This window comes from Oryctolagus cuniculus, chromosome 8, assembly GCF_964237555.1.
Source record: "Oryctolagus cuniculus chromosome 8, mOryCun1.1, whole genome shotgun sequence".
NCBI lineage: Eukaryota > Metazoa > Chordata > Mammalia > Lagomorpha > Leporidae > Oryctolagus > Oryctolagus cuniculus.
Window position 1 is genome coordinate 24,287,066 of NC_091439.1, and position 23,824 is coordinate 24,310,889.

The 23,824-nt window shown below is 41.8% G+C and overlaps 3 protein-coding genes and 1 pseudogene across 9 annotated transcripts in view; 3 read left to right on the forward strand and 1 right to left on the reverse strand.

The window, feature by feature from the left end:
- The window catches only part of MGAT4D (MGAT4 family member D), an 87,201-nt gene extending 72,439 nt beyond the window's left edge, over nt 1-14,762 (forward strand). For 3 of the 7 annotated variants that reach the window (XM_051819469.2, XM_051819470.2, XM_070047532.1), the window contains exons 11-13: nt 4,898-5,005; nt 6,653-6,820; nt 9,163-14,761. In XM_051819469.2, coding sequence (XP_051675429.2) covers nt 4,898-5,005; nt 6,653-6,667 — 123 coding nt within the window. In that variant the 3' untranslated portion in view covers nt 6,668-6,820; nt 9,163-14,761. Of the gene's footprint in view, nt 1-4,897; nt 5,006-6,652; nt 6,821-9,142 lie in introns of all 7 variants that reach the window. The other 4 variants (XM_051819471.2, XM_051819468.2, XM_051819467.2 and 1 more) reach the window with 3 other exon arrangements.
- LOC127483146 (uncharacterized 35.5 kDa protein in transposon Tn4556) lies at nt 1,324-23,154 on the reverse strand. The gene is made up of 2 exons (XM_051819473.2): nt 22,013-23,154; nt 1,324-4,981 (listed from the first exon to the last, which is right to left on the reverse strand). The coding sequence occupies exon 1, from the start codon at nt 23,152-23,154 to the stop codon at nt 22,111-22,113; it is 1,044 nt and encodes a 347-aa protein (XP_051675433.2). The 3' UTR covers nt 1,324-4,981; nt 22,013-22,110.
- On the forward strand, nt 2,305-3,805 carry LOC103350697 (serine/threonine-protein phosphatase 4 regulatory subunit 1 pseudogene; annotated as a pseudogene).
- CLGN (calmegin) overlaps nt 22,301-23,824 on the forward strand; it is a 60,339-nt gene continuing 58,815 nt past the window's right edge. The window contains exon 1 of the mRNA XM_008267419.4: nt 22,301-22,458. The gene's annotated coding sequence lies outside the window, so the exon portion shown is untranslated. The remainder of the gene's footprint in view (nt 22,459-23,824) is intronic.

Genomic DNA, 23,824 nt, shown 5'->3' on the forward strand with positions numbered 1-23,824 from the left:
TGTAGACCCACAGAACAGAATGGGCCTGCAAAACATAACCAACTGATACTTGACAAAGAACAACCAACTGACACTTGACAAAGAAGCATATGCAATTGAATGAAGAAATCATAGTCTTTTCAAAAAATCTCTCTCTCTTTCTCAAATATATCTGTGAATCCAAATCTCACACCTTACTCATACATTATTTCAAAATAGATCAGCTATCTAAAAGTAACACTATACAAGCTCTTAAAAGGAAATACAAGGAAAATGTTCAGGACCTAGGGCTAACTGAAGAGTTCTTAAAATTGACAATACAAACATGATCCATTTTTAAAAAATTTGATAAGTTGTAATTCATCAAAATGTAAATGCTCCAAAAGATATTGTTAAAAGTGTAATAAGACAACAGACTAGGGGAAAATATTTGAAAGCTCTAAATGCAACAGATGACTTGTACTCAGAATAAATATGAACTTTCAAAACCCAGCAAGAGGAAAACAAACAAGAGGAAACTCAATTGAAAAATAAGCAAAGGATTTGAATGGACATCATTAACTCCATGAAGCTAGTCATCCTCCCACTGCAGTACACAGTGAACTCAGCCTTGCTTTATCAACAGGTTATTTGGGGAGCATTTTTGAGGAGCCAGCATTTGATAATATATTATCTTGCTGGAACTCTAATGAAGAGTTTAGAAAATATGACAATAACACCTCAACAAATTTTATCTGATGTTAATTTAGTCTCAAATTAACTCTAGATCATTCAATTAAAATGATTATAAAAATGATCCTTTCACATAATATTGTTTTACATGTCAGTACTGGGTAGAACTGAGTCTAAATAAGCCTGCTCTTTTAAAAAATTATTATGTATATAAATTTATTTTTCTCAAGTTTCTACATATAAAGTATGTAAAATAATTCTCAGATAGCAATCATAATAATTTCACATGTCGAGTTTTTTTTAAAGATTCATTTATGTATTTGAAAATAGAGTTACAGGGCTGGCACTGCGGCTAACTAGGCTAATCCTCCACCTGCGGCACCGGCACCCCGGGGTTCTAGTCCCGGTTGGGGCGCCAGGTTCTGTCTCGGTTGCTCCTCTTCCAGCCCAGCTCTCTGCTGTGGCCCGTGAAAGCAGTGGAGGATGGCCCAAGTACTTGGGCCCTGCACCCCATGGGAGACCAGGAGAAACACCTGGCTCTTGGCTTCAGATCAGCACAGTGCGCCAGCCGTAGTGGCCATTTGGGGAGTGAACCAACAGAAGGAAGACCTTTCTCTCTGTCTCTCTCTTTCTCACTGTCTAACTCTGCCTGTCAAAAAAAATAAAAAATAAACAGAGTTACAGAGAAAGGAACAGACAGTGAGAGATCTTCCATCTGTTGGTTTACTCCCCACATGGCCTGCATGGCCGAGGCTGAGCCAGACTGAAGCCAGGAGCCAGGAGCTTCATAGGGGTCTCCCACTGGGGGGGCACGTGCCAAAGCACTGGGCCATTCCCCACTGCTTTCGCAGGCACTGGAACAGAAGTGGAACAGCTAGGACTCCAACTATACTCATATGGGATGCCAGCATCACAGCCCCACCACAACACAAGCCCCCAAATGTCTGTTTTTATTAAGTGTGATGCTAGAAGTCATCTTTCTTGTTTTTATTTTTTAAGGAGATTATGCAAATTCTTTTCCATTATATATAATGTTGATTCCTTTTTTAAATCATATACTTTTTACTTACTGAAGGAGAATTTGAGGAGGCTGTAATTCAACACAGGAATTCATCAGTACATTTGGGAACAGGAGGAGAATAGTGTAGTCTGACAGACATGAATAGACAAGAAAATACTAAAACTTTTATTTAAGTTATTGGAATAAAAAGCAGGAGAGGAAAATTATAGTTGGCACAATAGCTGCCTGATTTTCTCAGACACAGTTCACCAAAGCACATGCTTCAACTAAAACCCTTTTTAAAAAAGATTTATCTATTTATTTGAAAGTCAGAGTTACACAGAGAGAGAAGGAGAGGCAGAGAAAGAGGTCTTCCACCCACTGGTTCACTCCCCAACTGGCCGCAGCAACCGGAGTTGTGCCGATCTGAAACCAGGAGCCAGGAGCTTCTTCCAGGTCTCCCACGTGGGTGCAGAGGCCCTAACACTTGGGCCATCTTCTTCCTACTACTTTCCCAGGCTATAGCAGAGAGCTGGATTGTAAGTGGAGCAGCCGGGTCTCGAACTGGCGCCCGTATGGGATGCTGGTACTGCAGGAGGCGGCTTAACCCGCTACGCCACAGCACCGGCTCCAACTAAAACCCTTTTTAAACCTCCGTCGTTCAGGGACTGTACAACTCTTTCCATTTCTGGAGGACTCCTCTTCCTGAGATAGATCTAGATGTGGAGCTTGAACAGGACATTGGGAAAAACCTCAGCCCAGAGAGACCAGAAGCAGCATCTGAAATCCCCAGGCCAGGTTCTCCAAACATTACCATGGCCACCAGAAAGGAACTTGAAGAAATGATAGAAAATCTCGAGCCCCATATTGATGACCCCAGTGTTAAAACCCGGTGGAGGTGCTGCCCACTGCACTGCGTGCATCTAGTCTGGATGCCCACAAGGAGGCCATCAGCATAGAGAAGTGATCTGGAAGATGATCTGGGTGTAAATGAGCTACCAAAGTGTAAAATAAGCCAGGATGATTCTGTGCCTTTAATCGGCGATGCTGTTGAGAATATGGACTCATCCCTTCACTATATCCATAACTATTCAGACTTGAGCACCAACAGTAGCTTCAGCCCTGAAGAGGAAAGGAAATCCAAAATCCAGGATGTTGTACCCCAGGCTTTGTTAGATCAGTATTTGTCCATGACTGATCCCTCTCGTGCACAGACGGTTGACACTGAAATCGCAAAGCACTGTGCTTAACAGCCTGCCAGGTGTGGCCCTGACGTTGGGCAGGCAGAATTGGCACTGCCTGAGAGAGAACTATGAGACCCTGGCGTCGGACATGCAGTGGAAAGTTCGAAAAACATTAGCATTCTCCATCCACGAGCTTGCTGTTATTCTTGGAGATCAGTTGACAGCTGCAGATCTGGTTCCAATTTTTAATGGATTTTTAAAAGACCTTGATGAAGTCAGGATAGGTGTCCTTAAACATTTACATGATTTGCTAAAGCTTCTTCATATTGACAAGAGAAGAGAATATCTTTATCAACTTCAGGAGTTTTTGGTGATGGATAATAGCAGAAATTGACGCTTTTGAGCAGAATTGGATGAACAGCTGATCTTGCTTCTAGAATTATACAGCCCCCAGGACGTTTATGACTATTTGCGCCCCATTGCTCTCAATCTGTGTGCAAAGTGTCTTCTGTTCGCTGGATTTCCTACAAGTTGGTCGCGAGATGGTGAAGAAGCTGCACATGGCCACGCCCCTGATGCTCAGGGTGGACCTCATCAATGAGCTGGTAGAAAACTCTGGCAGGTACCACATGTGGTCTGGTCAGCAGGCCTTCATCTTTGTCTGCCAGACGGTCATTGAAGACGACTGCCTCCCCAGGGACCAGTTTGCTCTGCATCTGATGCCCCACTTGCTGACCTTGGCCAATGACAGGGTTCCCAATGTCAGAGTGCTGCTCGCAAAGACATTAAGACAGACTCTGCCAGATAAAGACTACTTCCTGGCCTTGGCCGGCTGCCACCAGGAGGCCGTGGAGCAGTCATGGCTCTGCAGATGGATCGCGACAGCGACGTCAAGTATTTTGCTAGCGTCCTCCCAGCCAGTACCAAAATCTCCAAAGATGTCCTGAGCATAGCCTCCTCGACCTACTAGAAAATCTGGGCCTGCGGTGTCTCTCCTGCCTCCGTGGGTGCTCCCGCACGCGCGACCCAGGCCGGCCTTGGGAAGAAGGCCCCTTCCTCTCTTGCAGACTCAATCACAGGTACAAGTTGCCTACACCTGATGCCAGGGATTCCAACAGTCAAGAGCAAGTACAGTAAACACTATTATCTTATCTTGACTTTAAGGGAAAATAATTTCTCAGAGGATTATAATTGTCACCGAAGCCTTAAATTCTTCTGTCTTCCTGACTGAATGAAACTTGAATTAGCTGAGCATTTTCTTTGTGGAAGAGATGAGATTCCCAGAGACCTACACTGCTTTCTCCTGGTTTTCTTTAACCACCGATACATGAAATTCTTACAGCCAGCAGGCGGATGCGAAAGAGACCTTCAGTATTAGCCCTGACTGTCTCCACCAAGGCAAGGACCTGCCGGGGCGCAGGGCCAGCCGCCCAGCCCTGCCCCACCCCACGTGTGAATAGTTTTTGACGTGTATAAATGGGAAAGGAGATTTTTGGATTTCTCCCAAGGGCTTGATGCTAACACTAAAGTAGAATCTGATTTTAACTCTTCAGTGCAGCACATTGTTGCATGCGTTTACAGAACCTTTGCTGAGTATCTATGTCCTGATGTCTTTCATGCTGGTCATGACCTGAAGGAAATTTATTAGCACACGTATTGTATGTCAGGTGTTTTTAACTTGATCGTGATCAGCTCTGAGGTGCAGCTTTCTTCACACACTGTACATACCTGTGACCACTCTTAGGAGTATTGCAGTCCCTAGTCATGCTCTTTAAAACCATTGGGGCACAAGTTCTCTTGTCCAAATAAAATTTATTAATAAGATCTATAGAGAGAGATATATACACTTTTGTTTTCTAGATGACTGAAAGTAAATGCAATTTGTGATCGGTTTAAAGAAAAAAACCTCAATCATTTTTGCTTTATTATTCTTGAGAAAAAGCTAAGAACCAAATGTTTCATTTACATTTTGTACATGAACATAGGGCTCTAGCAAAGACTAATATAATACTTCCACCATCAGATAAGAAGGAAGAAGACTGTTGTTTCTGTTTGTCCCTAGGTAACATGCAAACAACGGAAGAAGCAAATCTGTGTCCGGCATAATCCGTCTCTGTTCCAGCACGTGGGCATACACTCGTCACTCCTTGGGAAAGAACAATATTTCAAAGTAAGATTTTGAAAAGTAACTTCAGCCACGCATAAAGTTTCATAAGCTTACAAAATATTTAGAAAAATGTGCTGATATGAATGAGACTGTAAGATGTGGTTGTTTTTATGCACAATTCATCTTATGACAAAAGTGTGTAGTGTGAAGACTGTTTATATAAACTGAGCAAATGCTTTTTAAAGACTCAGGTCATCTATCCTCATAAGAAAAGTGCAGCCTACATAAACTCCTGCCTTACTGTTCCCAGCTGTGTGATTCAAATAATAAGACTAAAAGTAAGTTTTGAAACTTATAATAAGATTCAATATGTTAGCTTAGAATTCAAAATTATGCAGGAATATCCTAATAATTTAACTTAGATCTGTCAACATTTCTATTTCAGACAACAATTTACCAGATGAGGAAAAACTCGGCATTTTCGGGTTTTAGTCATTCCCCAATTTTGCATCATTTTTGGAAAGATATTTATTTATTTGTGAGACAGAGGGACAGGGAGAGACAGATACACAGAAAACACACCCATCTGCTGGTTCATTCCCCAAATGCCTGCAAGGGCTAGGGCTGGGCCAGGGTTGAAGCCAGCAGCCTGCAGCCAGGAATTCAAACCATATCTCCCACATGGGTAGCAGGACCTAATCACATGAGCCATTACTGTCGCTTTTCAGGGTCTGATTTGCTGGGAGCTGTAGTCAGGAACCAGAGCCAAGCACTGAACCTAGATGCTCTGTTCTGGGCCAAGGTACCTCAATCATTAAGCTAAATGCCCAATTCTGCAAATATTGGTAATTGATTCATCATCTAGATAGAGTAGAAGCAACAAAGAAATCAAACCTAGGGAGTATACATATACACATATACATACATATGTGTGTATGTATATATATACATATATGTGATATATATCATATCCAATATCATATATTGGATATATCCCAGGAGAAGCCTTTACACTCCTGTGAGCTTTCTTCATCTATAAGATGAAGAGTTGAATGAAATATCCTTAAGGTTTATTTTTACCTTTCAAACACTGTTGGCATCTCTACCGTTAGTATCATCACACACAGCAAAGGACATGTTTTATTACATTATTACATTGTCAATTAAAATGGGCAATGTATATCGGGGTATTCATCCTCCCATCAGTCATGACCTGCCCTCTGCCTCTCTCCCTCCCTTTCCTGCTCTGTCTGTATGTATAATATGGTCCTCTTTGGAAAAGGGTCAGGAAACAGTGTGAATTCAGTGAATATTGGCTGCTATCTGTCAAGCAAGGTGGAATCCAAGAATGAGCATGTGTGTCAGACAAATTAAATGCCTGAAATAATGAAAATTTAACTGTTGTGGATTTTTATGCAATAAGTATAACATCATCAAAATGCATAAAACAGCTCAGATGATGCAGAAAGAAACTGGCCTGTAACATTCTATGTCTTGGTACTACTGTTAAAGGATACTTGTCTTCCATTATCCATTTTGCCATATAAGATACTTAATTCACTTTAATAACCTCCTGACATTGAAGTAGAGTATCTGTGTATTTCTATTTGGGGTTTAATCCTGGTTTATTTCCTTCTTAACACATAGAATATAAATCAATAGCAATTTAATAATATGTCATATGATTATGTTTATTTTTAAATCCAACAGGATATCTATTATTAGGAATTTCATAATTCCAACAGCTTCTTTAAAAATTATCACCATCATTCTTTGGAAAAAAAGTAGCATAACAAGGATTATATTATTTCTCAACTTTCTTAAGAGTGTATAAGAGATCACATTACTTTTTAAAATTAAGTCTTCAGTAATAAAATGGTGAGTATCTTTTTGATATGTTTTTCTTAATGTTCATTTTTAAGTCTTTCATAAAAACTTTTACATAAGATTTTTACCAGCTAAATTCTTACAACTGTCATAAAAGTTTCTTAATGTAAATTTCTCCCTATTCATCTAGCTTATGTTTCAGAAATAATAATTTAATAAAATGAAACATTTAATGTCTTCTTAGTGATAAACTTTTAAAAATAATTTAATTTTTTTAATTTGCCTAAATCTTCAATTTATTATTTTTTAATTTTTAAATTTTTTTTTTATTTTTTGACAGGCAGAGTGGACAGTGAGAGAGAGACAGAGAGAAAGGTCTTCCTTTGCCATTGGTTCATCCTCCAATGGCCACTGCGGCCGGCGCGCCGCAGCCTGCGCACCACGCTGATCCGATGGCAGGAGCCAGGTACTTATCCTGGTCTCCCATGGGGTGCAGGGCCCAAGCACTTGGGCCATCCTCCACTGCACTCCCTGGCCACAGCAGAGAGCTGGCCTGGAAGAGGGGCAACCGGGACAGAATCCGGCGCCCCGACCGGGACTAGAACCCGGTGTGCCGGCGCTGCAAGGCAGAGGATTAGCCTAGTGAGCTGTAGTGCCGGCCTAAATTTTCAATTTAAATATTCTTGGCCATTTCTTGTTCTAAATCTATAATAAACATAGGAAGTTCTTTTAGAATAGCTAAAATATTTCAACATTAATAAAGTGATAATTCTGAACTCCTGGATGAAATGATGAAAGCTTTTCTCTTGGCTTTGCGTTTTCTGTAATTTGCTGATGCTCCATCCATATTCAAGGTCATTTTCCTTTTACCACGGTGCACTAGGTTTCAATGTTTTGGAAGTACAGGCATCCAATTCCCTGATTTTCAGTGAAATGATGACTTTGCCTGTGTGCGTCCCATTTGTTGTTGATGTTGCTGAATTTGCCAGGCCTTGCTGGAGGTGACAGAGAGGAGAGGGCAGAAGGATACTTCTCATTAAAAGGCTTTAACTGAATTCTTATGTAGGGTTATTCCCTAGTTTTTTATTAAATAATAACATTCTTCCTTTTTATTTAAAACCATTATTTTAAGTCCTATGTTTCTGTTTTATGTAATGATAAAACTGGCAATTTCTTTAAGAATTTGAGGCTAAGATATTCTTCCTCAAAGAACTGTCATGATTCCTTTGGCCCATTGTGAGATTTTTCCCTCTTTAATAAGAAATTCACTTACTTCACACGAAATGTAGTACCTATAATATCTTATATTCTCAGCAAAATTTCTTCATCCTCATTTTATATCTATTCTCTGAATTTATTTCACATTTAAAAAATTTTTTCATATTATTTATTTGAGAGGCAGAGAGACAGAAATACAGAGCTCCTATTTGCTGTCTACTCCTCAAATGCCTGCAAAAGTCAGGGCTGGCCCAGACCGAAAGGCAGGAGCCAGTCCTGGTCTCACCTGTGGGAGGCAGAAACTCAGTCATTTGAGCCATCACCACTGCCACTAGCAGGACGCTGGAACTGGGAGCAGAGGCAGACTGGGCCCAAGCAGTACCTCAACTGCTAGAAAGTCCACTTGTCTCTCACATATTATTATTAAATGATTGTTCCATATGCTTTCACTTAAAATTATCCTAAATTGTTTCTATATTATGAAAATAATATGTAAAGAGTGTCATAACATATTTGTACATTATCTGCAGCTGTTCACTGGCTATAATTACAATGTGATTATACAGACTGCCCAGGAAACCTACAGTTGTAAATCTACCTTCAATATTCTGACATCATGATAGTACTAAAACTGGCATTGTCTAATATGTCTTAAGAAGTATATTTTGGGGCCAATGTTGTGGTATAGTAGGTTAAGCCCCTGCCTGCAGCATTGGCATCCCATCTGGGCTCTAGTTCAAGTCCCGGCTGCTCCACTTCTGATCCAGCTCCCTGCTAATGGGAAAGCAGCAGTAAATGGCTTAAGTCCTTGGGTCCCTGCTCCCACATGGGTGACCTGGAAGAAGCTCCCAGCTCCTGGCTTGGCCCAGCCATGGCCATTGCAACCATCTGGGGAGTGAACCAGCTGATGGAAGATCTCTCTCTATGCCTCCCTCTCTCCCTGTAACTCTATCAAATAAATAATATTTAAATATCTATATATACATTTATATATTTTAAAAGAAGTATATCTTTTGTCAGTGTAAAGTTGTCTGCTCTATTTAAATAAGGGATTGTGGTGTCAAAGAGGACACAGTAAGGAAGTAATTTTATCTATCAATAAAATGTCATGGTAATAACTACTAATAAATAATTTGTTATTTCCTGATGTTACAGGATTCTTAATTTTATTTCAGAAAATATGAAGAGAAGCATAACAAGAAGAAACTCTACATTCCTTAGAATCTCACTTGGATAACCTTGATTTCTAATGACACCATATTTGAGAAGTTGTAATAATGAAAAAACATAATTACCTAGAAGAGGAAAAAGCAACGAACAAACTAGTAGATTTGAAAGTACTAAACAACCTCCCTGACAAGAAAAAAATAGAATGTTTATTTATAATATTTGTGCCCTGACAAATACAATTTAATTTTAAAATAGTTAAAGAAAAGATATTTTTAAAAATTAAGAGTTATATATTATTGACTAGATAGTGAGTGTACAGCATAATCGCAATATGTAGACAAAAATTCAAAGATGTGCTCGTCACAGGCAAATTCTGTGTGAAATGGTATATGCTCTTATCCATGTCAACACACCTAAAGAAACAGTAAAAATTTAGGAAGCCTGGATCTGGTAGTGCACAATATTTTCTTGTATTTTAATAAATGCACTTAAAAGTATATACTTGTGCTAAGTGCCATTTGAGTGGGTTATGGAAAATCTTGATATGTATGTATTCTGACAACCATTCAGCTCCAAGGATTTTATACTTAACGTTGCCTTTGTAACCCATAAAATTTTTTGGGATTGTGCATATCTTTTCAAATATATTTTTTTTCATCTTTTAATTGCTGATTTCCAATGTAATCACATTGTTCTTCAAGAACTGTATCTGTGTGATGGAAGTTGGGAACTCTTTTGAATCCTCCTGTTCCATAGAGTTTTGTAAAGAATTACATAGTAGCTGTATGCTCCTTTCCAAATATGTTACAGTCATTTGTTTTTGTAAACGCTGGTTATGCATTTAAAAAATTACTTTTAAAATATTCTTATTTATTGGGTGCAGGATTGTCTCACATCAAGCTTTTTAATATGGTTACTCAATTTTTTTTTAATCCTTACCAATTTTTGTCTACTCAATAAATGTTTCTTACAGGAGACTATTAAAATATCCTACTATTTTTCTTTCTGTTATTGTAATAGCTTAACTGTATTCTGATTAATAAGAAGTATGTCTTATCTTTGACCCCTGCATCACATATTATGATAGTCTTGATCGCATCCTGCAGTGCCAAAACTGCACAGTCAGTGCAGTGTGAGCTGTGTAAGGCGCCAGTTTATAAAGAGCCTATGAAAAACAAACTGTTTATGTGTGTCCACTTCTTTCTCTATTTCCAGAACACTTTGTATATGCCAAGGATTTTAAATTTAACTTAAATCTTTGATTTTTTTTTTTTCAGGCAGAGTGAACAGTGAGAGAGAGAGACAGGGAGAAAGGTCTTCCTTTACCATTGATTCACTCTCCAATGGCCACTGCAGCTGTCGAGCTGCGGCTGGCTTACCACGCTGATCAGAAGCCAGGAACCAGGTGCTTCTCCTGGTCTCCCATGCAGGTGCAGGGCCCAAACACCTGGGCCATCCTCCACTGCACTCCCAGGTCACAGCAGAGAGCTGGACTGGAAGAGGGGCAACTGGGACAGAATCTGGCGCCCTGACTGGGACTAGAACCTGGTGTGTGGGAGCCACAGAGGATTAGCCTAGTGAGCTGCGGCACCGGCCAAAATCTTTGATTTTTAAAATTTAATCTGCCAGAGCATATTCCAAGTAATGCTAACTCCAAATACAGTATTTCTCAAAAAGATAGCAACATTCCTTGAGTAGGTGCTTATTCAGTTTCTTAGTCCGCTGAGACTAGAACAAAAAAACTTAAAGGTTGGGGTCATGAAATAGCATCAAAAGAGGCTGTCCAACAAACAGCTGAATGTTACTGAACTGAGATAATTACAGAAGAATGCTGCTTGAAACCATGACTAATGTATTTTCAGATTGGCAGGTGCAAGGTGGAAAAATAAAGAAGGACATTGATAGACATGCTTAAAAACCCACCTGATTACCACTGCCTTTAAAGAAATGACTCATGGGGCCAGCACTGGGGCATAGTGGGTCAAGCCACCACCTGCAACACCAATATCCCATATTGGAACCCTGGTTAAGTCCCAGCTGCTCTACTTCCCTTCCAGTTCCCTACTAATGTGCCTGGGAAAGCAGAGGAATTGTTTCATGTGCTTTCACTTAAAATTACCCTAAATTATTTCTATATTTGTTTATATTTCAAATTATGAAAATAATATGTAAAGAATGTTATATTTGTATATTATCTGCAACTGTTCATTGGCTATAATGACAACGTGATTATACAGATTGCCCAGGGAACCTACAGTTGTAGATCTACCTTCAGTATTTCGACATCATGATAGTACTAAAACTGGCATTGTCTAATACATCTTAAGAAGTATATCTTGGAGCCAGTGCCCAGGCGTAGTAGGTTAAGCCTCCACCTGTGGCTCCAGCATCCTATCTGGGCACTGGTTCATGTCCTGGCTGCTGCTCTTCTGATCCAGCTCTCTGCTTATGGCTTGGGAAAGCAGTGGAGAATGGCCCAAGTGCTTGGGCCCCTGTACCGGTATGGGAGATCTGGAAGATGCTCCTTGCTCCTGGCTCCTGGCTTCGGATCTGCCCAGCTCCAGCCATTATGGTCATTTGAGGAGTGAACCAATGGCTGGAAGACATTTCTGCCTCTCCCTCTCTCTGTAACTGTAGATCTCAATTAAATAAATATTTTTTTAAAAAAAAAGCCACTCTTAGGTAACAAATTATGAGGAACCTTATATAAACTGATAGATTCTTGTTTTGCTGTTATTCTCTTCCTATAAGCCCAGATAAAATAGATAGTTTCATAAGAAACATTTAACCAAAATTTATACCAGTAGAGAAAGAACACAAACCAACCAGTTTCATGGAAGAAACAGAGAAAGTTATTAAGAAATAATAATAAAAGTACAAAGGAGAATAAACCTGGGAGGACTATACAGGGAAATTGAACTAAACTTTTAAAATTCATGTTATTTCAACATTTTCAGATTGTTTCAGAGTATAACAAGTAAAGAAAATTTCAAAATTCTTTTAATGATATAAAGATAGTAGCTAATTCTACTAACAATAATAACACAGAAAAGGAAAACTACATGGGACGAGCTTTTGGCACAGTGGCTTTAGTTGCTGTTTAGGATGCCTGCATCCTCTATGGGAGTGCCTGGGGCCAGTCCTGAGTACACCATGCTTCTGATCCAGATCCCTGTCATCCTCCTGGGAGAACTGGATGGACCTGGCTCAGCTGGCTGCTGCAGGCATTTGGAGAATGAATTAGTAGTAAAGATTGATCTCTCTCTCCCACCCTCCTCTCTTCGAGTAAGATGAAAGTACATTTTAAAAACACACCCATCTGGCTTTAAAAAAAAACTACAGAGCAATATCATTTATGATAACTGATACAAAAATCTTAAAAGCAGTATTACAAATAGATTCTTAAGTCACATTAAGAAAACATCATATTGTAACTTAGTATTTGTGCCAGGAGTATAAGAACCTGTGAAGATTGTGTTAGGAAACCCATTACTATAGTGTACAATACCAGTAAGTCCAAGGAGAACAATCCTATGCTTACCTCTACAGATGCTGAAAGCCTCTGAAAAACAATCTGGCACCAATTTCCCAAAAAACATTTAAGAAAATTGCAATGAATGGAAACTTACTTTTCATGCTCACACACTGTGTGTGGGAATACAAAATGATACAGCTCCTATGGAGTGAGTTTTATAATATGGAACAAAAGATAGCATTTAAAACCACAGAGGGGTATCACTGATTGACCACTAGAAAGACCAAAAGACTGGCCATACCAAGCAATGGTGAAGATGTGGAGCAACTGGAATTCCATACGTTGCCGGTGGGAATATAAAATAGCGCAGTTACTTTGCAAAACAGCTAAGTGTATTTATTTATTTATTATTTGAAAGGCAGAGTCACAGAGAGGCAGAGGCAGAGAGAAGTCCTCCATCCACTGGTTCACCTCTCAAATGGCCACAACAGCAGAGCTGCACCAATCCAAAGCCAGGATCCAGGAACTTCAGGTCTCCCATGTGGGTGCAGGGGCCCCAGGACTTGTGCCATCCTCCACTGCTTTCCCAGACCAAAGAGCTGGATCAGAAGTGGAACAACCGGAAATTGAACTGGCGCCCACATGGGATGCCAGCACTGCAGGTAGCGACCCCATCCGCTATACCACAGCACTGGCCCCAAGAACTCAGTATTTTTTTAACAGTCGAAAGGATGCTTAACTATATACACCCCAGCCATTCCACTTTTAGTTATTCAAGAGAAGTGAAAACATCTGTCCACCCAAAGACTTGCACATGAATGTCTAGAGGGTCTTGATTTGTAATAGTGAAAAACTGGAAGCAACGCAAATTTCATTTAGAGCTGGGTGTGTGAACCATTTTGTATTTGTACAGTGGAGAACTGCTCAGCAACCAAAGGCATAAAATTACCAGTCCACACAAATTCATGGACAGAACTAAAAATATTCATGCTGATTGAAAGAAGACAGCATGAAAAAAAGAGGGAAGGGGACAGAAGGAGAGGAGAGGATAGAGAGGGAGAGCAGAGGAGGGGAGAAAAGACCAATCTGGCAAATACTTTCAGTAAAGATAAACAGCCAAGTCTTTGTACTATCCTTCCAATTCTTCCAAATCAAAAATCTAACTTCAGGATGCAATCAATGAATCCTTTCCCCGACTCAACTTTCATAAAGGCCTCAGTCTAAGTCATTTTACTTTCACTCCTTCAACTCACTTGGTCAAAATGGACCCAACGGTTAAGAAGTCAGAATAGGCTAGTTCATGATGCAACAGCATGCAGTGGTTTAGAACTTCAAGTCCATATTTTTCATTCACATTACCAAGTTAACAAGTGGGCTCCACTCACTGAGTCACCCTGATTGACAGGGGCTCCTATCTTGCCATGTGTTTCCACAGTCACTGGCAGGAGAAAGGTTTGAGGATCACCAAGCCCTTCCACCTGGAACTGGCATGCTTCACATTATCCCACTGTCCTAGTCTAAGTTCCTGTGAAAATAGACAAATAACATCTACTTATGAAATAACATTTCCAATAGAATACAATTTAGCCCTGACTGTTAATGAACAACTTAATACATTATCCCTCTTAGTAGTTTTTTTGTCTGTTCTACTTAATATGACTGGTCTAATTCTGTAATTAATACACAGTTATTCTTAAGTGTTGAAATTTAACTGAAATGTGATCCCTGTTAAACATAAGAGTAGGGAAGAGATATGTAATTTGGGACATGCTCAAGCTGACTTGCCCCAAATGGTAGAGTTAGAAACATACCAGGGGACTCCAATTCAATCCCATCAAGGTGGCATGTACCAATGCCATCTCACTAGTCCAAGTGATCAATTTCAGTTCACAATTGATCATAATGAAAGGACTAAGAGTCAAAGGGAGCACATAAGCAAGTCTAGTACCTGCTAACACTAACCGATAGAATAAATAAAGGGGAGAGTGATCCAACATGGGAAGTGAGATACTCAGCAGACTCCTAGAATGGCAGATGTCCTAAATAGCACTCTGGCCTCAGAATCAGCCCTAAAGGCATTCGGATCTGGCTGAAAAGCCCATGAGAGTATTTCAGGCATGGAAAGCCAAGACACTCTGGCAAAAGATCTCTGTGAGTGAGATCCCAGTGGAAAGAACAGGTCTTCAAAGAAGGAGGTACCTTTCTCTGAAGGGAGGAGAGAACCTCCACTTTGACTATGACCTTGTCTAAACAAGATAAGAGTCGGAGAACTCAAGGGGCTTCCATAGCCTTGGAAACTCATGACTGGAGCATAGTGGGATTGCTGATGCCATAGACAGGAGTGTCAATTGGTAAAGTCAACAACAGGAGTCACTGTGCACTTACTCCTCATGTAGGATCTCTGTCCTTAATGTGCTGTGCATTGAGATTTAATGCTATAACGAGTACTCAAACATTATATTTCACTTTGTGTTTCTATGGGTGTGCAAACTGTTGAAATCTTTACTTAATGCATACTAAACTGATCCTCTGGAAAAAAAAAAAGAAAAGAAAAGAAACTATCAACTCCCAACTTGACTCTCACTGGGATTAAACATGACAATAGGTCTGATCTGATTTCATCATCATTAAAAAAAAATCATCCATTATTTTTCACTTTATGTTTCTGTGTGGGAGCAAACTGTTGAAATCTTTACTTAATGTATACTAAGCTGATCTTCTGTATATTAAGATAATCGAAAATGAATCTTGATGTGAATGGAAGGGGAGAGGGAGTGGGAAAGGGGAGGGTTGTGGGTGGGAGGGACGGTTGGGGGGGGAAGCCATAGTAACCCATTATTTGTACTTTGGAAACTTATATTCATTAAATAAAAGTTAAAAAAAAAAGAATACAATTTAAGTATAGTATATCAGAATCTCAGAGTTCTAACAAATTTTCACATCAGTGTAAGTAAGTCACGTTGAGAAGGACCAGCTGGTTTACCTTTTGAGCTAAAACTCTAAGATGAGTAGTTAGAGTAGGACTTAACAAACTTAGTGACTGCCACAAACAAGAAAGAGCAAGACCAGAGGCAATAACTTTGGGACAATCAGTGATCATAAAACGGGCTTCAGTGTAAAGGGTAAGAATGTCTTACTTAGAGCTTTTCAGTGAATGGCTTTTCTTAGAAGCTTTCTCTTACCTCAAAGTGCCAATCGCATTGGAATCTATGAGGGTACATAAGATTTGTCACTGATGTCCAACAAGAAGAACTACATGACAGCATGTACTTGCAACCAGGGAAGAGAAAGCCTGATGCAAAACCTCATCCTTGCTCCCTCTCATTGTTGCCAGTGCCTCTCTGGGCTGAAACCCAGCAGAAAGCATTAATGTCATCCATAAAGGCCACCTTCCCAAGTTACAGGGCAAAGTGGAGAAGGGGGAACATATCTAGTGGGGCAAATAGAATGCATCTAGTGTATTTCACTCTTTGTGTGTTTTTGCATATATTCCTGCTCATACACGTTGCCCAGAGTCCCAGGTAAGCTATGAAGACATGGCCATTCAGTTACACTCCTACCTGAAATCTAAAATCTTCGCTGCCACCTGTGCTTTCATATAAGACGAGGGGGAGAGGTACACAGAAGTATTAAACTTATTTCTGAAACTTTTGATGGGGCCTACCTAGGCTGATATTCAAACTTCCTTCTTTTCTTACCCATGTGCCCTGATCTGCCCCTCTGCTCTGTCCTGGTTCCTTGACTAGAAGGGTTTGTATAGAAAGTGTGTGACTCAAACTTTTCTTCTTGGTAGAATTTGAGTCCTCAGTGAACATATCTTCCTTAACCAAGATTGCTGAGTAAGGTGCTAGTAGGAAGTCCTAGGCATAGTCCTCTTTTCCCTCCATTTTGTGACAAATACCTAATTCCTTCTAGATAACCAAGATCAATCACGCTGTAGAGTGACTTCCTTGCCACCTGCTGGTTAAGCAGCAGTATAAGGACCTAAAAGCAATCTTGAGACAGTCTCAGATTCTAATTTAGTGAAACCATAGCTTCACGTCCTCCTTGAATGCTTCAGTAAGTGAAGGTCATGGGGACAGGAACAAAAATTGTCTTCAGGAAAGCATTTGCTATAATACTGAGAGTAATCAGTCACCACCACCACCACCACTGTTTAAGACCTACCAAATCCAACAGAGCATCACTCCAACCTGCCAAGTGTTGGTTCCTTGAGGGACCATAACTGAATCTTCAGAAGGGCATTCTACCACTCTCACAAGTCAGCTTCTACTGGGTGATGAGGTATACAGACGAGTGAACCCGTGGAGGTGAGCTGCACCTCCTTCTCCACAGCATATAACCTTTGCTGGGGATCAGATAGTATGGGAACCATGACAGTGGATGGGACATTCTGTACGTTCACAAATGATGTGGCACCAGCACAAAAGGAACAGGCAAATCCACAAGCAGAATGCATACAAGACCTTGTGAGGACAAATTACAGCTTCCTCATGATGCAAGGCTTCCAGATCATCAAGACACCACTAGATGTCTGCCTGAAGCCCCCTAGAAGATGATGCCACGGCAGGAGTTCATTATTGACCTTTGCTGTTGGCAGGTTGGAATGCCCATTACAGTGATCACCTTTGTGAGGCAAAAAATCCATCTTACTGAATCTATGCATGGCTTCAACACCTGCCACCATGACTGCTTCATAGGTGGGACCTTTGAACATACATCACATGTCCAGGAAAAGAGAAAGATGTGCATATTATCCATGTGGATTTTGAGAGTCTCCTCTGTAGGGGATGTCTGCTACAGAGATTATGAGACATAAATATTTTCATACTCTGTACTCATTCCAAGAGATTCATCCAGAAAACTCCTACAGCTTGCCTTCTCATCAGTATGCCATTTTTTTTATCTGCTTGATCTGTCATTCTGTTAGTTCATATAGTAGTGCATATCTATATTCAGGCTATGTTACTTTTCACATGAGTAGACAGATGTCCTGCCCTGAAATTATGCCCACTGGAAGGATCTCCCTTCACGACTGTCTTTTATGGACTTCTCTGGATGGAGTTGTAATGTATTGATTGTCCACTTCTGACTGGTGCAAATATACTGTGCTGGACCATCCACATATACCAGGTTATGCTGCTTCCTCTGCTGTTAACTAGTCATTGAGGCCTCATTGTCACGTCATAGCTGTGCAGTGAGGGAGAGGCGAGGAAGCAGAAAGAGCTGCTGCCACATCAGTAGAAAGCCTGTTGTCTCTCTTCAGGTTTGTTAATTCTTTTTTCACACTTTACATCTCATTGTCTGTTGCACTACTCAAATTTTCTGGGCAAATTCCTTGGTTCTTTTTTGGATCACTGGCTGGTCTTCAGTTATCTACACTTGGTTGTTGGTATTTTCATAGTCAAGGTTTAAATTTCAGCAATCTTTAAATATTTTTTAAAAATATTCAGGAGATAGAGAGATAATGATGGGCAGAGTTCCCACCCCCTGGCTCACTCTCTAGATTCCAGATCCAGGAGGTAAAAACTCAATCCAGGTTTCCCACATGGGTGATAGGAACCTAACTACTTCAACTGTCACTTACCATCTCTCAAGGTTTTGTGTTGGCAGGAAGCTGGAACTAGGTATTGGACCCAGGTACTATGGAACAAGGATAGTTTATCTGGCATCCCAACCACCAGACCAAACACTTAGCCCAATTAAATCTCTTTTTTTTTAATGACCATGATATCCCCTTGCATTTCTTTGAGGACACAATTGAGTGCAGGTGGGCACTCTACTCTGATCTTGCACCACGTCACATTCCTTGAACATCCACCAGCAGTAGGGACCAAGGAGAGAACAAATAGGATAATCACCCCTCTTGAAATTGATCTCTGGAGGTGGCAGCTACCACAGCATAATACTAGGGACTGAGTGACTTCAATAACTGAAATTTATTTCCTCACAGCATGGTCAATGTCTAGCAAGGGATCTCTTCTCTTGCAAATTGCCACTCCCTCTGCCTTCCCATGGAAGAGAGCAAACACTCTGGTCATCTTTTTCTCTGTTTGTAAGAGCACCAATTCTCCTGGGATCAGGGTTCTATCTTTATGATGTCATTTGACCTCAATTACCTCCTTAAAGGCTTATCTCCAATACAGCAACATGAGGGGTTAGGGCTTCAATACATAAATTCAGAAGGAGATACAATTCAGTACACAGCATGATGCCAAATTGAAAAACATTTTTATGCTGTTTGCTTCTATAAGTTTATATTTTGGGTTGTAATCCATTTTGAGTATTTTTGTGTATGATGTGAGGCATGGGATGAATTATTTATCATTTTGCATTACATGAGAATATCCAGTTGCACTACCACTATTTGTTGAAAAGACTATACTTTTTCTATCACTTGTACCTTTGTTGAAAATCAGTTGTCCATAAGCATGTAAGTCTCTCTGGAAACTGATTGGTTCCATTGATATGTATATCTATTTTGATGCCAATACCATACTAATTTTGGTAATTAAAGTGTATATAGCTTTGTAAGTCCTGAGATCAGGTAGTGTTTCTTGGGTTTCTTCTTGAGGTACAGGATAAAAATGCAAGATGGGATAATTCTACCCACAATATACTTGAAGGAGAAGCATCTGGTTAAAATCAGAGTCAAACAACATGACTATTACTAAACATGATATATATTGTTTCTTATTCTTGTCAAAACATCAAGGAAACAATCTCAGGAAATAAGTAACGCAGGGTGATCGGGGAGAGAGAAACGTGCATCTCCCCCCTTTTTTTCTCCTTTAGTTTGGCAGGTACACTGTCCTCCACAGAGCTCCAAGCCGGATTCTCTCCAGGCTTTGCCTGCAGCTCTATCACAGTGGTTTGGGCTGTTGCAGTCTGGTCTCACCTCACTCTCCAAAGCTGGTGCGGAGGCTCTCAGCTGCTGGGATCCTGAGTTGTGCCCATCCACACCCTCCATGTAGGTTCACAGTGTCCCTCTAATTTTCATGGAGTTTCCTCTGCTGTTTCCTCCCTAACTCTTCCCTGGGACTGCACTCTCTCCACTTTTTTAAAACTGTCTTCTCCTAGACTAGAGCAGTAAGCTCCCTCCCTACTCCACCATCTTAATCCAATCCCGATACATTTTTTGCCAAAATATAAATATACTCATTTTTCTGAAAAATTCAAACCAATCAAGCAAAAAATAAAGTATCTGCTTCTATTTCTCTATTTCTTGGACCATCTTTTAAAAATTATATTTCCAACTCTATTAACCAAGAAAACACTTTTTTTGAATTGTCTAGGCTTTGAGTCCACATCTTGCATCTGGGTTAAAATTTCATTCCACAGAGCTCTTTGAACCAGACAATTGGATGCATGTCCTGCATCCTGCTATTTCTGAAGTGGCAAAGTATTGTAGAAAGAGCATAGATTTTGTGTCTTCACTCCACACATTAAGAACTGCATGAGCTAGGCTAGCCTCCAAGATTGGAGTGACCAGGATAATCAGAAAGCTATAAAAACCTTAAAAGTGGGGAATGTTCACACTAGTTGATGGGACGGAGTATTGTCCTACTGGAAGCAGCACTCTTTTAGCTAGCGTTCTGTGGAGAGACAGAATTGATGAGATAAGCATACAGACACAGCAAGAGGTCTTCATGAGGGTAACTGGCTCACACAACTGTGACAACTAAGAAGTCCCACGACAGGTCCTCTATGGGCTGGAGACCCTGGGGTACCAGTAGCATGGCTCAGTCAGAAGTTGAAGGCCTCAGAATCAGGGAAGCTGAGGGTGTAACTCTTAGCTCAGGTCAAAAGCCCGAGGACTGCAAGGAGGCCACTGGTCTAAGTCCTGCAGGCCAAAGGCCAGCAACTGATATCCAAGGAAGGAGCCGAGCGTGTGCCAGCTCACAGAAACACATCTTCTGGATTTATTCCCTCCAGACCCCCAGCTGTCGGATCGTGCGGGACCACATTGAAGATGGGTCTTCCCACCTGGTCAGCTCAGAGTCACATGTTAATCTCATTTGGAAACATCTTCATGGACACACCCAAAATAATTTATTGCGGTTTTTAAATATTCCTTAACCAAGTGAAGGAGACACCTAAATTAACCATCAGGGTGGTCATTTGGGGCAGCCATTCATACGTTTCATGGAATGCCTGCACCCCATATCAGAGCGCCTTGTTCAAGTCCTGGCTCTGCTTCCAATTTCAGCTTCCTACTGATGCACACTGTAGAGGCAATAGGCTAGAGTACTTGGATGCCTGCTACCCATGTGGGAGACCCAGATAGAGTTCTGGGTTTTGGATTTGGCTAACCCTGGCTATTATAGGCATTTGAGGAGTGAACCAGAGATGAAAGACATCTCTTTCTCTCTGTGTGTCTCTCAGGTGATTTTATGAAGATAAGGGCTTTATTTATGGAAGTTGTGAATCTAGCAAATGGTCAAATGTCCTCAAAGTTTTCAGTACTGTGTTACCAAGAATACTAAATCTCCTAAATTCTCTTTTTAAAATCTTTAATTTACAGCTTCTTCCATATAAACTTTGGATCCTTAAAAGTCCTTCTCAAGCACATTAAAAGTATTTACAAGGGGCCACAGAATTATGCTGAATAATAAAAGATAGAAAGATACAAGAAATTAAGTGGATAACGGTGTTACAAAGTATACTTCAAATAAAATCCTCTCCCTCTCTCTCTCCACAGTAAATGAAACACTATCCAAGTACTCTCCAAGAGGTGAGAGCATTAAAAGTCTAGAAACCATGAATGCAATAATCCTAACAGTGAAGCAATGTAAAAAATGCTTAACAGTCCTGACCTCCAACCAGTAATCCCACATCGTGCATGCAGCATCACCCTTTCCTTAACTGGAGATTCTTCAGCAGGTGTATTAGACCCACCAACTAACGTGACCCTCTAGCTAATTAGACCTACCAACTAATCAGACCCATCAACTAAATGTGTCTTCCTAATAAAAGGTAATCGTGATTACACCAAACTCCAAGATTTTCTATAAAATCTAAGTACAGAAAACTGCACCATCCAACGCCCGTAAAGCAATGGAGCTTGTGACTTAACACTACACGGACGCTACATTTTTAACCTAGAATACGGGTTTCAACAACGGGTTCTTAATGACCTGATTCGCATCCTGTTTCCACAACTCACCAGTGTTATGCGTTCAAGCACGTTACTATCGGGAATGTTGTGAAGACAATGAACCTAACACTCTTAGCACACAGCACGGTAAATGGTAGCAAGTCTTTCTAACACTCTTGTCGGCAAGTGAAAAGCAATACCTTACGTCAAATGAACTCCGGTCAACATTTGATGTATTTCTCACAGACACACGAAACGGGAAGCTGACCACAGCGCTGCTCACCTTTTAACATACAGCACCCTATTAAATGCTCCAGTGCCAGTCTAATCTTGGTGCACCCATGGACCGGACGCCGTTCAAACACATGACTGAGGCAACTTTCAGTGACTGTGCAACGACGGGTAGACTCGCAAGGAGCACCTCGGGGTGAGGAAGAGAAATTCTTCTGGGTTACCCCGGGAGGGGAGTCCCACGCTGCCACGGCCAGGCCCCGAGGGTGCGCTTGGGCGCGGGGCTCGCCGGGCGGCGCCCCCGCGGCCGTTGAGCTCCGCGCTGCCGGCGCGCGCCACAGGCGCCTCCCGCGCCGGCCGGCCGCCGCACGCGCACGCGCAGTTAGCAGTCGCTGCTGGGCGGCCGCCGGCCGGATCGCGTCTAGGGAGACGGCGGGACCCAGTGGCAGCGACTCGGACATCTGAGCTGCCACTACCGGGAACAAACCCGCAAGACAGGTGTGTGAGCGGCAGCCCCCTGCTCGCTGCCCTTTGCTTCGAGGCCGGGTGAGGAGTTGGAGTCGTTGCTGCTTCCCCCAGGGCGGGGTGGGGTGGTGGGGGTGTCTCCGGGCCGCTCCCATTTCTCTTGCGGCTCCGAAGGTTGAACAGGTTGGAGCCTGGTGAGAGCGGGGCGACGTTGAGCTCAGGGATGGGGATGCAGGGAGCGGGGCTCTGTGGCTCGCTTTGCTGGCGTCCTGGGACACCGGCCAGCCTTGGGCGGAGGGAGGTCCTCGGGTCCGTTGGGCCCTCAGGGACTGCTTCGTCCGCTTGCTGCGCCAGGGCTGGGACGGGCTCTGGGAGGGCCAGGCACCTGCCTAGCTCGGCCTCCCATCGCGGGCTTGCGGGGCCGCGGGCCGCAGAGTCCGTTACTCCAGCGGTTGCCGTCTCAGCCCCGTTCCAAGCTCGAGCCCCCGGGCGGACTCCCGAGGGGTGTGGAGGGACCCGGGGCGGTCCGGCCGCTGGTCGCTCTCTCGGCTGCGCCACGCAAAAACACAAACACAAAACGGGCTCTGTTTGTGCAGATCCCCACCTCTGTACAGACGAAGGCACCCACCCTACAGCGGGTGGTTGCCGGCGCGCCCCGGCCACTTCCCAGGAAGGCTGCATGGGACCATTGTGCGCCCCTGGGGAGCGAGCTAAGGGATTGGGTTGCATGCAGCGAAGCCCTAATTACCCGAGACTCATTATCTCCCGAAGCCTGTTTACTATCAATCAGACACTTTAGCCGAATTTATTTATAGCATCTGCCCAAGTAACCAGGAGAAGGCACTTGCTTGGGTTTTAAAAGCAAATAGCAACGAGGCTCTGGAGAGAAAGAGACAAAGTAAATACCGTAGCCTTGGGAAAAAGTCTTCACTTAGAAAATTAATTTTTAGGGAAACCTTGATGGCTAAAAACCAGCAAAAATGTTTGCATCCCTTTAAGTGTGGCCCGTTTTCAGTTTGCAGCTTTGCGTTCATGTCTAATCGATTGGCTCTTCCAATCACTTTTAAATTTTATCATCAGTTAATAAGCTTCATGCGTGTAGATGATGTGTGTTGATTGTGCTCTAGGTGTTGGACTCTGCTGTAAGTTAGGTCTACTGCTTGATGTCAGTCCCTAATAAATGTTAGTGTTCTTAATGAGAAAACTAGAATTGTCATCCTCAACGCCTTGTGATCATCTGGTTCAACCCTTTCACTCTACACATGAGAAAACAGGACCAGAGCATTTTTAACAATAGGCCTAGCTGCCATGCTCACTGTTTCTGATACACCATTCTGTACTTGAGTTCCTGGAAACACATGACAACTACATCTCTCAATAATAAGCTGATTATTATTTA